At 39.1% G+C, this 16683-nt stretch overlaps 1 protein-coding gene across 1 annotated transcript in view; it reads left to right on the forward strand.

The window, feature by feature from the left end:
- The window catches only part of CDS1 (CDP-diacylglycerol synthase 1), a 54100-nt gene extending 41764 nt beyond the window's left edge, over positions 1 to 12336 (forward strand). Inside the window, exons 9-13 of the mRNA XM_054031003.1 lie at positions 1430 to 1498; positions 2409 to 2561; positions 6976 to 7095; positions 8306 to 8409; positions 9295 to 12336. Coding sequence (XP_053886978.1) covers positions 1430 to 1498; positions 2409 to 2561; positions 6976 to 7095; positions 8306 to 8409; positions 9295 to 9433 — 585 coding nt within the window. The 3' untranslated portion in view covers positions 9434 to 12336. The remainder of the gene's footprint in view (positions 1 to 1429; positions 1499 to 2408; positions 2562 to 6975; positions 7096 to 8305; positions 8410 to 9294) is intronic.
- Positions 12337 to 16683: the final 4347 nt, after the last annotated feature.

The raw sequence follows: 16683 nt of genomic DNA on the forward strand, positions 1-16683 counted from the left end.
GTACACTTGCCATTCTTTAAAACCTTTAGACTAAACTATGATCAAAACTGTTTGATTTAAACAAACCCCCCTATCATTAACCTAGGTAGCTGTAGGAGAGAATGCAGGCAGAAGCCCAGCAGCAGAGTGGGGGCTATCTTATTTATTGCGCTCAGTGTAGCATGTATGATTACCTGCCCTGAGGTACAACTAATTAGAAAAGGGATTTTGGGGTCATTGTGGATAGTCCTCTGAAGATGTCCATGCAGTGTGCAGCATCAGTCAAAAAAGCAAAAAGGATGTTTGGAATCATTCAAAAAGGGATAGAGAATAACACTGAGAAGATCTTATTGCCCTTATATAAATCCATGGTACGCCCACATCTTGAATACTGTGTACAGATGTGGTCTCCTCATCTCAAAAAAGATGTACTGGCATTAGAAAAGGTTCAGAGAAGGGCAACTAAAATGATTAGGGGTTTGGAACGGGTCCCATATGAGGAGAGATTAAAGAGGCTAGGACTTTTCAGCTTGGAATAGAGGAGACGAAGGGGGGATATGCTAGAGGTATATAAAATCATGAGTGGTGTGGAGAAAGTGAATAAGGAAAAGTTATTTACTTGTTCCCATAATATAAGAACTAGGGGCCTCCAAATGAAATTAATGGGCAGCAGGTTTAAAACAAATAAAGGAAGTTCTTCTTCTTCACACAGCTCACAGTCAACCTGTGGAACTCCTTGCCTGAGGAGGTTGTGAAGGCTAGGACTATAACAGGGTTTAAAAGAGAACTAGATAAATTCATGGAGGTTTAAGTCCATTAATGACTTGGGTAAGGATGGGTAAGGAATGGTTTCCCTAGCCTCTGTTTGTCAGAGGCTGGTGATGGACAGCAGGAGAGAGATCACTTGATTATTATCTGTTAGGTTCACTCCCTCTGGGGCACCTGGCATTGGCCGCTGTCGGTAGACAGGATACTGGGCTAGATGGACCTTTGGTCTGACCCAGTATGGCCTTCTTATGTTCTTATGAGAAGCCTTCTTTTGTCCTCCCAGTTGATCTTTCTTTGCTTGAAAGGGCATTTACTGCCTATCTTGTTCTTGGAAATGGCTGAACTGTTTTAGCTGAAGCTTACCAAAAAAGAAAAAAAATTCAGCCTGAGGCAAAATTCTGGCATGGAAAATTTCAGCCCAAATGGTTTAATTTTTGTCAAAATTGTAAGCGACTGAAAACAGGGTCAGTGCTGGGCAACCTTAACTGTAGAAGTCACTCAGTGATGTGCTTGTTCACTTACCTACACGTATGCCCACATAGACAGTTATTTGCATGGAAATGTCTGCACTCAGTAGTGCATGTATACTTTGAAAGCCAAGCCCTGAGCGTTTAATTCTGGTGGTTGTGCAACAAAAGTATACTTTGTTAATTATATCAACTCCTTCTCTTTTTGTGATTAGCTGTCTCCTAAAAAGACCTGGGAAGGGTTCATTGGAGGTTTCTTTTCCACTGTTGCATTTGGATTTATTGTAAGTACTGCAGGATTTTCCTTTTCTAGTTTCAATCTTTAACTTGTGATGCTTAAATTTGACAGCAGCATTGTTTCAGTTGTCAATCTGCTGTTATGGTGTATAGAAGTGGTGATCGCTTGTTATCTAGAGAATTCATTCCACCACTGATAAGTAATTGCAAAGCATATATCATTTTCTAACTACAGTAAATGGTTGCCGAAACGCTAAACTTTTTTGTACTAACCATCTCTGCCAGATTACATATTGTTTCCTATTCTTGGTAAGAGTTTGTATCCGTTATAAATGTTATAGTTCTGGTGAGAATAAATATACACTTATTTTGTAATTGAAATCTATTAATGGCCTTCTTCACACTCAGTAAAATGACAGTGATTTACATTTGTTTGATTTAAAAATGCCATCTTTCTTTATACAGTATCCATGCGTTTAGACAGCTAGCTTAAATTTATGGTATGTATGAAATAAAATAACTATAGTTCACGTATATAACTTATAACAGAGGCTTGTGAAAATCACAAAATCAAAAAAAATTGTAGATGTTGGGCTTTGTTTCTTAAAATCAAGATTTCATTTAAAGGTGAAGGGTATGAAACAACACATAGTCATTATCAGCGTCGCCTGATGTATTGTTGGTTGTAGTAAGGAAACAATCAGCTGGCTTGACCTCAGGGGATCTAAAAACAATAACAAAAGTTAGTGACATTTAGTAATGTGCTGAATGTCCATCTGAGCCGGCTTAGTGAGGCGTCACCAATTTCAGAAGGGATGTTCTATCCACTTTGGAACCATTTTGTAACAAAATACTTTTTAATTACTGTCAACCGTACATCAGCCATATGAAAGCAATACTATCAAGTGTGACTTCAGCAAGAAATAAATACATCATAACTCTTGATTTGCTTTTCAGTTTGCCTACCTTTTGGCTCAGTATCAGTATTTTGTATGTCCAGTGGAATACAATAGTGAAACAAACAGATTTGTTACAGAGTGTGCACCGTCAGAGCTCTTCCAGATACAGAACTACTCTGTACCCCCATTTCTGCAGGATGTGTTGGGAAGGGTAAGGAAAAATAAAACTTCCGTTAAAATTGAATTTTTATTTGCCTACTTTTGTACATTAAATATTATTGTTAAAGGTTGCCTAGTTTGTCTCAAAAGCCAGGGATTGAATGAATATGTAGAAGGAGGTAGTGTCACCCATGGGTCGGTGGAGGGTGTCACTCCAGAACGTAATTGAGGCATATTTGGTGGAATTGTGTGGGGGATCTTGCACTCTCGCAACTCATGCTGTACCTGTCATGGAAATGGAAGACTTTGATTTTATAACCAAAATATAATGTGAGAGAGCAATCTGGTGTCATTAACAAAGTTTATTTCTGCAAGTCAGCCATTCTGTCTTGTGATGAATTGTACACAAAGTTTTACTTTAAGAGTTAAGGCCTGATTCTTAGGCCCATTAGAACTTGAGTTAAAACTCCAAAAAGTTTGGCACATTTTGTTTGGGAAAGAGATTGAAAAGGAAACAGTTACGGCATTTTTCCAACATGTGCGCAACATGTGTTAGGTTGGACATCACCCTCCTGTCCAAGTCAAGCGCACACAAGATGTTTGAAATCCTTAATGCTGTGTAGAATAGGGAAAATTACTGACTGGTAACTCTGTGTGACTTAGTGATCTCCTTCCCTCCTCACACCCATCCTACAGATTCTTTGGAGTGAGCTGTTGTACCTCCACCTATAAGGAAACAGCAGATTGTCAGTCAATCCAGTATAAAAAGCGCAGCTCCATTCCCTTTCCTTCAATCAGAAAATTCCAAAGCAACCAAACAGAAACAAAATAGAACAGTCCATCACTCCCCTCCTTCGAGGGGAAGAGGAGAAGACTATGACAAAAACAGAATTACTGGTAAGTAATTTTCTCTTGTTGTACGTCACCTCCTCTTCCCCATCCTCAAATTCCTTATGCTGAACTGGTAAAGGAAGCGCTAACAAAGCACTGAGCTTACCTATACGTTGTCTTCTCAACCCTTACCTGTCAAATGGAGCATTTTAAACAGAGAGCAGGTTCAGTGTATGCTACAAGATAGAATGAGTGAAGAATAGCCAAGTCTCTGCCTTTAATACACATTTCTGCCAGGAAAGCTGCAGTTCTTTTTGTGGAATATCCTTTTATTGGTAGCAAAAATCCCCTACCTTGATGTTCTCTTCTTCAGTATAGTCCTTGGAACATAAACCATACTCTTCATGGCATCTGGTTTTCGTGATGTAAATTGCACTTCGGTAATCTTTTGTCCTGGCATTGTAAAAATTCGAAAGTTCTGTAACATCTAATAAATTAAAACACCGTGGAAACAAGATGGGAAGAATATAACTCAGAGGTGGGCAAACTACGGGCCACATTCGGCCTGTGGGACCCTCCTACCCGGCTCCTGAGCTCCTGGCCTGGGAGGCTAGCTCCTGTCTCGTCCCCTGCTGTTCCCCCTCCCGGCGCAATGCTCTGGGCGGTGTGGCTGGCTCCAGCTGGGCGGCGCAGCTGCCTGTCCTGGTGCTCTGGGCGGCGCGGCTGTAACGCCGCCAGCCACCGGTGCTCCAGGCAGCGCGGTAAGGGGGCAGGGAGCGGGGTGGGGAGTTGGATAGAGGGCAGAGGAGTTCGGGGGGTACTCAGGGGGCGGGGGTGTGGCTAAGGGTTGGGGTGGTCAGGGGGCGGGGAACAGGGCAGTTGAATGGGGGAGAGGTTCCGGGGGGCAGTCAGGAAGGAGAGGCGGGGTTGGATGTGGTGGCCGGGGGGCAGTCAGGAAGGAGAGGCGGGGTTGGATGTGGTGGCCGGGGAGCAGTCAGGAAGGAGGGGGGGTTGGAGGGGGTGGCCAGGGGTCAGTCAGGGGCGGGGGGTCCAGGGGCTGTCAGGGGGCAAGAAGCAGGGGGGTCGGATAGGGGGCCGGGCTACGCCACGCCATGCCACGCCTGGCTGTTTGGGGAGGCACAGCCTCCACTAACCGGCCCTCCATACAATTTCGGAAACCAGATGTGGCCCTCAGGTCAAAAAGTTTGCCCACCCCTGATCTAACTACAAACCACAGATTGTTTCAGATGAGAGTATTAACTTTTGGATGAATGTCCAATCATCTTCCAAAAATGGAAGACAGAGGAATTATAGCTAAAGCTGCCACAGTAGTTCTTATATCACTTAAACCATGATTATGGCTTTTAAAAAACAAAATTTAAGGGGATAAAAGGACTCATTCCAATAAACTCGAAGTGGGGGAATATATCATCGCTTTGAGGCCTAAAATAAATTTCCTTGAAGGACTACTTAATGAATTGCAAACCTTCATAAAATAAAAGCTTGGTCCTTAAGAGCAATATAAGGGTGACATCTAACCTTAGTGTGCAAGCTGAGGCCCCTGACTAGAGAGATGACTAAGGGAATTTGTTTTCAATTTCTTGAGAATTCCCTAGAGGAGGATGCCTAGCTTCTGCGTAGTGCCACCCATGGGAATAATCTGGCATGTGTCACAGAAGCAGTTTGTTCAACAGTCCACCTCAAGAGAACCCCACTTATATATGTTACTCTGTCTAAAGAGTTATAGAATTGGCCCAGATTCATAAAGGGGAATCTGCCCTCTATGAAGGGATGTGGTCTTAGATGTACCCTTGCTGCCAGATTCTGTACATTCATGGAAGGAAGCCAGAATGGTTTCTGCCCAGTTCATTTGACCTTTCAGTAAAGAAAGAGGGAATGTAACCCAATCCTGCAGTGGTCCAATAGGAAACTATACGTTTGCATTGACAAGAGGCTATAGCTCCAAAACGGTGCTAAGTCAGTTTTGTCAAACTGTTGGCAAGGGCTTTAATGTCTCACATGTCCTGTTGAACACAGTCATAAAGGCATAAACTCCATTTATCTGGTTTTAAAATTTTGTGCCCAGTTGTCCTTCCCTGCAGGCATCATGCTGCCCACTGCCAAAGCAAGAGGGGTTTTGCTCAGAAACCAAACTGGATGATCTCACACCACTGTTGGTGTTTTCCTGATTATTAATATTCAACACAAACCCAATCACAGTTGTTAATTGCATACTTCTGCAACAGAATGGACTTCCAAAAGAGTCAAAATCTAAAGGACTTCCTGTCATTCAATCAGGTTGACGTTTTAGATATTGTTTTGTCCTGACCAAAAACCTCTGCGTTGAAGCAGTCTCCTGTGAGCCCCCAAATCAGGAGACTGGTGGCTGTGATACAAAATGGGAATATGCAATTTAGGAATGCTAGGTCATAATCCGTATAGACACAGATTAGGAGGTCAGGAATTCTCTGGTATTTAAATAGGTCATCGTGAGCTCTCTTCTCTGAAGGACTTGGTGCCATGACTGTGTGAGACTGCAGGAGAGAGGCACATTTAGGATATTAAGTTGCTACAGAATATCCCAGCAGTCTCTTAATCTCGAGGTAAGAATGGAAGTCTGTAGATTAGGAATCTCTGCTGATAATAGAACAACTTTCCTGTCTGACGTATCTAACAGACCAGAAGCTCAATTAAAAAAAGTGCGCATGAAATCGGTCAACGAAATGAGTATAATATAACAAGTTTAAGTGCAAACTATAAGAGGGAAGAATACATTTCCTTTCTCTATAGAATTCATGGTTGGTGAGAGTGGAAATCTCACCAGGTAGGAGACTTCTTGCAGTAGCTACTTTGTAATTTTCTAGAGCTATCAAAAGGCATAAAGTACGTGGCTGCTTCTGGGACCTGGAGGTTAAGGAGGTAATCATTCCCCTCCTGCAGTGTTGAAATGCTGGAATGATTGTTGCATGAGTCCGCCATACTGTCACCAGCAAAGCATTTGAGAGGCATAAATATGATAGTGAGTTACCTGGAAGGGAGACACTGGGTTACTAGAGGGCTTTCAAACACTGGCAAGAGTTATTCTTTCCAGAAGTTTGAAGGGTAGTAGGCAAGATCTTTTTTTCCTTTCAAGTAAGAGGAAGAGATATTAGGAAAGAAGGAAACTGGAAAGAGCTGAGATTGAGAAGGTATTGGAGCTGCATCTTATATACTAGGATGATTAACCATAGATTTCTTTCTTTCTGATACATGGAGATACAAATCAGTTTAAAGAATCTGTAGAATTGGGTAGGGAAGAGGAAGTGTTATATTTGACAAATCCCTTGTTACATCTAAGATAAATATTAAAATACTTTAGTAATACTGAGCAGGGAATTCTTTTCACATTAGATAAAATATGTATTGGTGTGTTCTATAACATGTCTATTTCCCCCTATGCAATGAAGGCAAGTACCTTTTATAATAGAAAAGTTGGAAATTTTCCGTGAATCATGTTGGCTTTGCAACAAAATGTATTTTCTCTGTTAGTAAAATAATGTTAAGGTCTTTATGTTGAATGTTATATTGTTTGGCCTTGAGTATCTGGAATAATTGTAAATTAATGTATACTATTGCTAATAGTTGTCTTCTTGCAGGAAACAGTGAATATGTACCCATTCCAGATGCACAGCATTGCTTTGTCAACATTTGCATCTTTAATTGGGCCATTTGGAGGCTTTTTTGCTAGTGGATTCAAAAGAGCTTTCAAAATCAAGGTGTGTACAGATTTTTGTAGATTTTTAAAAACCCTATGAAGACTTTGATGGAGCCACTTCCTAGAATTTTAATTAGATGACTTCAGAGTATAATGATCTAGACACACTTGTTTTCTACTAAACCAGCATGTTGTGATAACAAGCTACCATTAGCCTCTGAAACAATATTCTTCTTAATCAGAGATATGTTGCAGAGTATGCATTGGCAAATAATGTTCTTAAACTTCATATGTTTTCAAGATGCACTATGATTTCCATGCTGGCAAATCTTAGCACTTTCTGGATTCATTGTGCACGCATTTTGGTATCTGTTTAGCTTTTGCGAGTTACTTCATTATATTTGTTTATATAATGAGGTAAGAAATTGTGTTATACATAAATATTTATATGGATGGTAATATACATGAATACGTGCTGACAATTTGCTAGAATGTATCATTGATTATATCTCCAATAAAGTTTGCATGTCCTTTTGAGCACTGCTTCCATTTCAGATTTTCTTTTGTAACATTAAAAATAGTGTTTGAATACAATGCTTATACAGAGAATGATTGCTTATACCACATGAATTTATAAAGACACAACATTCTTTTTAATTAAGGACATTTGGAAATCAATGAAACATATGGGGGATTTGCAAAGCTGAAGTAAAATAAACAGTAATATGGACTCTTGGATCACAGGATGCCTTTTCCATTTTAACATTCAGGGAGCATCTTGTGGAAAGATGTTTTTATGTGAAATAAATGCTTTAGCAGCTGCCACTCTGGTAGAAAAAGGAGATAAAAGTATTCAACTGTGGGAGGTATTAGAACCTATACAGACAAGATGCTAGAAGATGATACTTAAAGATTAGAAGGCGTGGCACAAAATAGGATGATGTGTAGAGGTAGATGGTCCTGGTCTAGCAGTTCAGTGTCTAATTTGTTCCCAGTTCTGCCACAGACCTCTTGTGTGAACTTGGGCAAGTCACTTCACCTCTTTGTTCCCCTCCTCTTCTTCCTGCCCTTTGTCTGTCTTGCCTGTTTGGATGGTAAATCCTTTAGGACAGAGACTGTCACTATGTGTTGGTAGAGTGTTGGTAACATGTTGGTTCAGTTGGTACAGCATGATGGGGCCTATATCTCAATTAGGCACTGATGTAATACAAACAATAGATGAGTGAGGTATTGTACGTGAATATTTATACTACTGCATTTTTTCCTTAAAGGATTTTGCAGACACTATTCCTGGCCATGGCGGAATAATGGATCGCTTTGATTGTCAGTACTTGATGGCTACTTTTGTTCATGTGTATATCACCAGTTTCATAAGGTATTTTTTTGCATATATAAATATATATAGTCAATATAGAGATCTAGCAAACTTTCTTCCATTACTGTTCTGATGGTACAGTGAAGGTTAGCTTTAAACATGATTTATGCAGTTACATTTGATCAGAGGGATCTCTTGAATATTGGAGCCATTGTTAAATCTCATGAAACTTCTAAAGGTCTTGCAACAGGCTATGTTATCCTCCTCTTTTACTACTAGTTAACGAAAAAGTAAGAGCATGTACCCAACTGAATATAAAGAAAATGAATCTGAAATAACCCCTAAACATTCTGATTTTTATTTGTGGTAATTGGAGCAGTGCAGAAATGTCTGTTTTCCTATAATTGATGTACAAAACACCATTTGAGGTTTTTGTAACATGTTTAGGCTGAGACTTGCAGCAGAAAGGTTCTCTCTGCCCTTGGATTTCTTGTTTCAAGATCCTTTCCCAGTGGTCAAAAGACATGCAACAGGCATCACTCGGACACTCATCTTACATCACTTGGCTCATTCTTCGGCATGTAGCTTGTTAGCATGAATATCCTGGAAGGTACATAGGGTGAGAAAGTCAAAACAAGCAATTTTGGAATCGGTCACATTCTCACCATGACCAGCAGCAGCCTTTATGCATATTACATTTGTGGCTTACCCAGTTAAGACATCTTATTACATTTTATACAACAGATACAGTCTGAGAAAGCAGGTTTCAGTTACGCTCACCAGATAACACACATGTTCTGGAGAGATCATTACACTAGAAAAACCTCTCAAAAAGCAGACACTGCATTTATACCATGGGGAGAAAAACAAAAGATGTCACTTCTGTATGGTAGGTTTAGAGCTTTTATTCAATTAAATTTTTTTTCCCTTAAATTTCATTGGCAGGGGTCCAAATCCCAGCAAATTACTGCAACAACTGTTGGTACTTCAGCCAGAACAGCAATTAAATGTATACCAAACCTTGAAATCTCATCTAATTGAAAAAGGGATCCTTCAGCCATCACTGAGGGGAAAGTTGGATTGAATGGCGGACTTAAAAAACAAAACAAACAAACAAACAAAAACAACCTGCCAGAAAAGCACTGAAAAAAACAAGTTACAACTTTGCATAGTAATCGTGGTTGAACAAGAAGTAGATAGTAGTTTTGAAGACATGAATGTTTCCTGAAACTACTGTGAATATTTAATAAGACATAAAATTTAAGTTTGCTTGTAAAATAACTGTTTATTTAACATGTGTTTTAGTTTCTGAAGTTGATGGTGTGAGCACTCCTTTGGTATCCAGCCTGACAGGTTAAATAGTTTTTAAAATAACTATTCATTTTCAGCAGTTTTATATCACAATAACTAAACTGAGGAAATGTTAAGACTATACTGGCACTGTGCAACTTTTAATGTAGCTTATCAGTACAGTTGTTGCTTTTAATGCAAGTTTTATAGTACTATATATCTTAGCAATAATTCTGTCATACTTGGTCTCAAATGGTTATTGAAGAATAACCAAACTGCAGTAAAGTGGTGATGTTTTATGTACTGTGCAATTGATTACATCACTTGCCAGAAAATAGTTTGCCTTGAGAGTTGCTCAGAAAGTTGAGGCTGGAATTTAGAATAGAATATATCAGGGTTACTGCTGGATTTGTACCATTACTGTTTTACTGAAAATGGCTAAGGTTAGCCAAGTTTCTAGTTAATGGCTTTGAAAAAAATTCTCTAATGAAGTCAGTGGATCCTTGCAAGATTAAAGGCACCTTTACTGTTGAGGTGCCTGGGCAGTAGTCTCCTCTTTTGGAAGAATCCTTCTGGATTACAAAAACAAATTAATGCATCCAGAACTAGAGTGGAGATTAACTAACAGATAGAGTTCTCCAGTCCAGCAAATGGACATGAACAATCCGAGATTCACATCCCAATGATCGGTCACTGTCTGAAATGAGCTCATTCTAGCCTTATTTCTTGTGCCTCAAATTTTTTTCATCTGTAAAATGGGGATATTTCCCTCCTTTATAAAGCACTTCGAGATCCTTGGATGAAAAGTGCACTATAAGTGCTTACTTATTAATATTTTTATTATTATTATTCCCCTGAAAGCAGTCACTGTTGTCTGACTGACCAAATGCACAAAGTTCCAGGTGGAGATGGTGAATGGTTCTTCTGCCATCTGTTATCAACAGTTGAGTAACTCTAGCTTCTCAAGTAAGTTTGGGTAACAATGTAAGGATTCAGTTGAGAAATATATACTTAGCTGCTCTTTCAGTAGTCTTAATTAAGTATGTGTGAAAACAGTTGACACTGTAAAATGGTTAATATTGGGTATTTTCATTTTACATAATATCCTTTTTATCATGTAGTAAAATCTTAGTAGAAATAAAAATACTTTTTTTGGGGAACAAATGGAAACTATTTTCTTCCCAAAATGTATGAAAGCACACGAATGCCGGAAAGTTTCTTTTGGTATATTAGAGACTCTAACTTGATGAAATTTAATTTCCCCAATCCTAATGTAAATAAGCTTCTGCACTCTGAGTGCACTCTGACTATATTATTTTTGTGAGGGGTTAAAGATGAAAATCTTAAAATTGCTTGGTGCTACTTGAAAAAACAATAGAGAAAGCAAATAGAGATGTTAACAAGCCTTGTAGAATTCAAAGTTTTTGTTTACATTAGAATAGAATCTGAGACCACTGTATATTCTGTTTCAGGATTATATACTAATTGCATTTTAGGCCAGGGTAATCTGTATATAATCTGTACATAGTAAAATAGTCTTATATACTGTTATAAAAGAGAGATGTTGGTTCTAATTCCAAAATAAAGTTTCCATTCAGTGGTAATGTCAACACTAAATAGCTGAGGGAACAAATTAGTATTACATTTTTATATTCTATTGTAAAAGTACAGTACTTCTGTCAAAAAAAATCTTCTAGAGCAAGAAATCAGCTTTAAAATCACAATGCTAACAAATTGTCTTCCAGTAGTGATTAGCTGTGCTTCCCGACTCCCAATTTTTTGTTTTTGTTTTTTAATAATAATAAATAATAATAATTATACTGAAACTAAGCACATGTAGGACTCTTTAACTTGAAAACAAAACGCAACGCAACCTGAAGGTTAAAACATAGCACAGCCAAAATTATGAGCTATGGAAAGATGCTAGTAAGCAGTTCTAAAAAATATTGAAAGGAAGTAGCGTTTGTTGAAGCAGGAAAGGGTGACAAAAATCATCCATAAACATTGAAATAAGGCTTTAGTTAGGTAACGGTATCTTGGTAGATTCTTCCAATAAGAAACACAGCCTTACTAGAGTTGGGTATAAATTTATCCTATAGATATGAGATTATAATATTTAATTTTAACATAAATAAAATGTTTGAACTCTTTTTAGTGTAATTTTTATAGGATATATATCAAGTAAGTAGAATATATTGTAGCATTGAATACAGTGAATCACTTGAAGTCGATGAATCTTTACAGTGAAAATAAAAAGGACAAAGTTACAACCAAATAATTTTCAGAAGCATTAATGGTTAACTACTTAATCTACTGTTGTAGATTTGTTATTGTTTACTCTGATAGGCCCTGATGTAAGTCTTTGCAGGATTAGGTCCTTAATTTTTAACTTGTGAAATGCCATAAATATTTCCTCTCGCTGTTCAATGTGCCCCCTCTGCCCACCCTCACGTTTCTTATGTATTAGTTCTATTAATATAGGCATACAGCTTGAATTGGAAAGTCTAAATTTTACACCAGTGATTTCTCTTCACTTTTCAGTTCTGTTGGGCAAGGCTGTTGTAATTATCTTGTTCAGAAAAACAAATATAGAAACAATGTATATACTGTAAATGGTATCATATTATGTATGTTTTAATTGTTTCAATCTCTTATTAAAGCTAGGATTGGGAAAATAAAGCTGGGACAGAAATCTTCTATGATCTGACTTTTGTCATTTTTTCCTCTATAGCAAACACATTTTGGCTGACAATCTCTTAAAAATGCACCTTTCTATTGTTAAAAGTAGGGCTGTCAATTAATCTTAATTAATGCCTGCGATTAACTGAAAACAAACAAAATTAACATATCTCTGGGTGGGGGAGGGAGGCATCAGCTGTGGAGGGACCTGACAGTGTCCGGTCAGGCATAGTAACCCAAGCTGCCATCAGAGGGCGGGAAGAGAAGAGCAAAGGAAAGAGGAAGTGGCTCCTATCCCAGTTCCAGCAGAGAGGTAGGGATCCTGGCCCCTCACTCTGGGGACTGACCACCCCCATGCCGTGTCCGATTGTACTGTTAAGAAAAAGTGGTGTAAGAATGTAATATGCAGTGTAACTTCTACACTTGTTTTTGAAAATAAGATGTTTCTGATATATTCTTGCAGATGATAAATGGTCCTATAATGCTATTGCAGCCATTCATGGCTGATGAAAACGATAGACAATGGACTTATTTGCACTGCAGTTACTTGACTCCTTGCAGTAAAAAGTTTCCCTTTTGGGCTCTACTGCACTATAGTGAGACATTTGGAGGAGATTTCTGTTGGCAACATGGCCCACTTGATGAGAACATCCTTTGTGCTCTGCTTCCAGTGTTCCTGATTCTCCCCACTTCTAACAATCTCTACACTCAGAATTGGCACTGCCAGCTGGGCACAAAATCTCTCTGAACTGCTCAGCTATAAGGCAAAAAAAGTGTGGCCCAAACAAATGCCAAGTGCTGCTCCTATGCACGGGGAGGGAGGAATATGCTCCTGTCTGAACGTTGCAGTGCAAAGCCCATCTCTCCCTTTTCTCCTAGCCTATGTAGAGAGAATAGGAACAATTGTATGCAGTTGTTGTAGCCATGTTGGTCCCAGGATGAGAGGCACAAGATGGGTGAGGTAATCTCTTTTATTGGACCAACTTCTGTTGGTAAGAGAGACAAGCTTTCAAGCTACACAGAGTTCTCCCTCAGGTCTGGGAAAGGTACTCAGAATCCTCTGGAGTGTGTGTTACCTCAGCCAGCCTGTTGCTCTGTAGCCCATCTAAGCCAGTCGGGCTGGCATGGCAACTGCATTCTTTCAGTGAGTCACAAAATCGGTCTTGTCAGGAGTTCAAATTAAGCAGCTCTTTCTGTTGGTCATCACACGGGAAAAACAGCTTCTTAGGCTTCTGTAATGGGATGAACTAACCTATGTATCTGTCTAACTTGTGTTCAGGCCAATTAACCTGGTCCCTTGAATTTTTATTATTATTATTATTATTATTATTTTTTTTTTTTTTTGGTGGCGGGGGAGGGCATTCTTACAGTGGCAACTACTTCCTGGCCAGTGAGGATGGAAGCATCTGCTGAAGCGGTTAAGGCTGGGCTGCCATGTGGTCTTCCTCACATACACTCAAGCACTACCAGCTGAACAGTCTATCTATCGTCACAGGACATCTCTTGCTTGCAGGGCACTACAGGATGCATATTAAGGTAAGCCTTCATCTATGGCATTATTTGCTGCAACTGCCAGTTCTTCCTACTGTTTTTTCACACTATAGGAGAAAAGGGATGTATATGACAAGTGCAGAATAACTTACCAGTAATTCCTTGTTATAGTCTTCCTTCCTACACTACTGTCTTGGCCTCCCTCTGCTTTGGAAATATTCAACTGGAAAGGGAAGGGAATGACTGGGCCTTATATAGGGAGAGTATTCTCAAATTCTTTGCCTCCTTGCTTTCAAAAAAGAGGGAATCCAGGATGCCAGTTGTCCTTATTGTCTTCTGGTGGAATGGGAGAAGACAGAAGGAACTACCACGGAGTCATTTTTCAGTGTATGGAGGAGTGATGATTTAGGCTGTAACTTATTACAGACACGGTTTACTTTTTTTCTTTTAAAAATACATTCTAAGTGGATTTCTGTAGGAATGTAGCAAGCTGAAGTGATTCAAAATTGTTTGGTCAGTCACTCGCTGTAGTTTATGAAATTGGGTATGTAACTAACTTCTCTTGGTTGAGTAACAAGGAATGTGTTTCCCTAAATAGTGTTATCTCTAAATGCTCTTGAGCCAACTGTTTGACTCACTACTGAACAGAGGGAAGTTGTGTGCATTCTTAGTGATTGACAAGAGGAGTTACTTTCAAAAATACTAGTTGAGTAGCAAGTTGTCCTGCTGTCAATAGCATATTTTGTGTGCGTTTCTTAAGTGAAATAGGGTGATATTTACCAGTTGATTGAATTAGGATTAAACAAAACTTTGTGATGGACAAATCTTTTGTCCAGCTTTTACTAAGATTTAGTTTTCGCAAAAGATGGGGGTGAGATTATTTTCAGAACCCATCTCCTCTATGTAAAATTGATATTAAATAGTCTCAAGCATCTCAATTTAATCTCCCTTCTATATCAAATGCGTCCTCCTTTCTGAGTGTTAACTTCGTTGCAATTTCAGATGAGACCCATGGATGCTGCATTGCTAAGCTTATGTGTTAAGTGTATAGCTAGCAAACCAGTGCATTGTTTTTTCATTTTTATAGATGTTAACACACCACAAACATAAATTAAAAAAGTGTTCCAATAGCTGGTGAAGCTTGACTGAGTTCGACTGGATTCTAAAAACCTTCATAGAAGGGGAGCAATCTCAAGTTAAGACAAGATAAAAGGAATGTTTTAAAGGCACACCAACTTAAAAGGTAGTCAGTTCAAGGTAAAAGAATTTTAGATTATAAAACCATGAGTGCTCAAGGATGGATGTTAATCAAATTTTCTTTAACTGCAGTTTTCTGACCCACTTAAAAAGGGCAACTGACTATAGAAAAAGTTGGGTGAGGTAATACATTTTATTGGACCAACTTCTGTTGGTGAGAGAAATAAGCTTACACAGAGCTCTTTGTCACGTCTGGGAATACAGTCAAGTTTACATTGTCTTGGCCCCTTGACACTGGAAAGATGACTCGGCTGTGGAATGTGAGTGACAGAAGGAGGTAGTGATCAAATAAATTCAACCTGGCCAGACCAGAAGATTTTCATGTAAGTGAATGACTATTTGGAAGTATGTGGGAGTACGTCCAATTTTGGACAAGTGTAATGTAAAAACAGAATCCCTGGCAAAGCTATTAAAAGTTGCTTATGTCACTAATTGACTGCATGTTACTTACACCATTCACAAAGGGCAAAAGAAACTCCTCTGGCTGAAGGCCAGTCTGTTATCTACTGATGGCACTTAGTGGAGAAGAGTGTGTGTATCTGGATTTTGTAACAACCTCATGGATGGAAATTTGCAAAGCTGCCATCATCGTCATAAAACACTGGCCCAGAAATGAGCAAGCAGATAGAGTGGGGATACTTTAACTTCCTACAAACATTTTTTTCTTCATAAATCTCCCTACATCTGTTCAGTGGCTGCTGCTTTCCAGAGGTCCAGAATTGTGGGAGATGCTGGGCTGCAGAACGGAACATTTCTACTGGTAACTTCCTTTCTGCTAGCAGCATCTCCCACAGTTCTACCCATCCTAGGTAGCTCATGAGTCAAAGATCAGATAATGAAGTGGGAGTGTTACCATCTGTCTTGATCTAATGTACAGAATTATCTCTATTTGTTGTTCATGATATGCAAGTTTTACAGCTTTGGAATAACTTGTCTGGTGGCAAGCAGGAGCAGAAGGGATAAGGCCAAAACACTGATACAGTTCCAAAGCTGCAGCTCAAGGAGAACAGCGAGAAGTGCAGAACTGGGGGAGATACCATTACCAGTAAGAAATTTTCTATTCCTCTCCTCAAGATCAATCATTCACTGTACAGTTCTGGCATCAGTGCATGTGTTGGAGTCAGCCAGCTATTTGGCACACTTAATCCTGCAAGCAAGTTTTAAGGGATAGCATGTGACTAATTAAGGAAAAAAAAAACTTGTTTGTAAACAATATCAAGGTTGCTGAAACATGGGCTCACTCTCCAGCAAACTATTACTGATATAATTGTTGGGGGGAGGAGGGAAATTTCCAAAGTTGTCTTAGAATTTCAGCAATCTCTCACAAGCTAAGGTTGAATGTTGCTTGGGGAAGGGAGGTTAAATTCAAATTTGATATTCCTTAAGGAACCAAGTATAGTCATTCCCTTCTCAGTTTTTCCTACGTTAGGGTGAGATACTATTGTTCCTATCATGGCCAATCCTCTAGGTTTCAAGGCTTATGATGACACTTAGAATAGAAAACCCTTGTATTTTGTTTTACAACATTTATGAATTACCGTACTCACATTTGGAAAAAAATTCAAATAGGATTGGTACTCCTAATATGTGGTCAGTTCAACTGCAACCATTGCTTCC

The sequence above is a fragment of the Malaclemys terrapin genome, chromosome 5 (genome assembly GCF_027887155.1).
Source record: "Malaclemys terrapin pileata isolate rMalTer1 chromosome 5, rMalTer1.hap1, whole genome shotgun sequence".
Taxonomy (NCBI): Eukaryota; Metazoa; Chordata; order Testudines; family Emydidae; genus Malaclemys; species Malaclemys terrapin.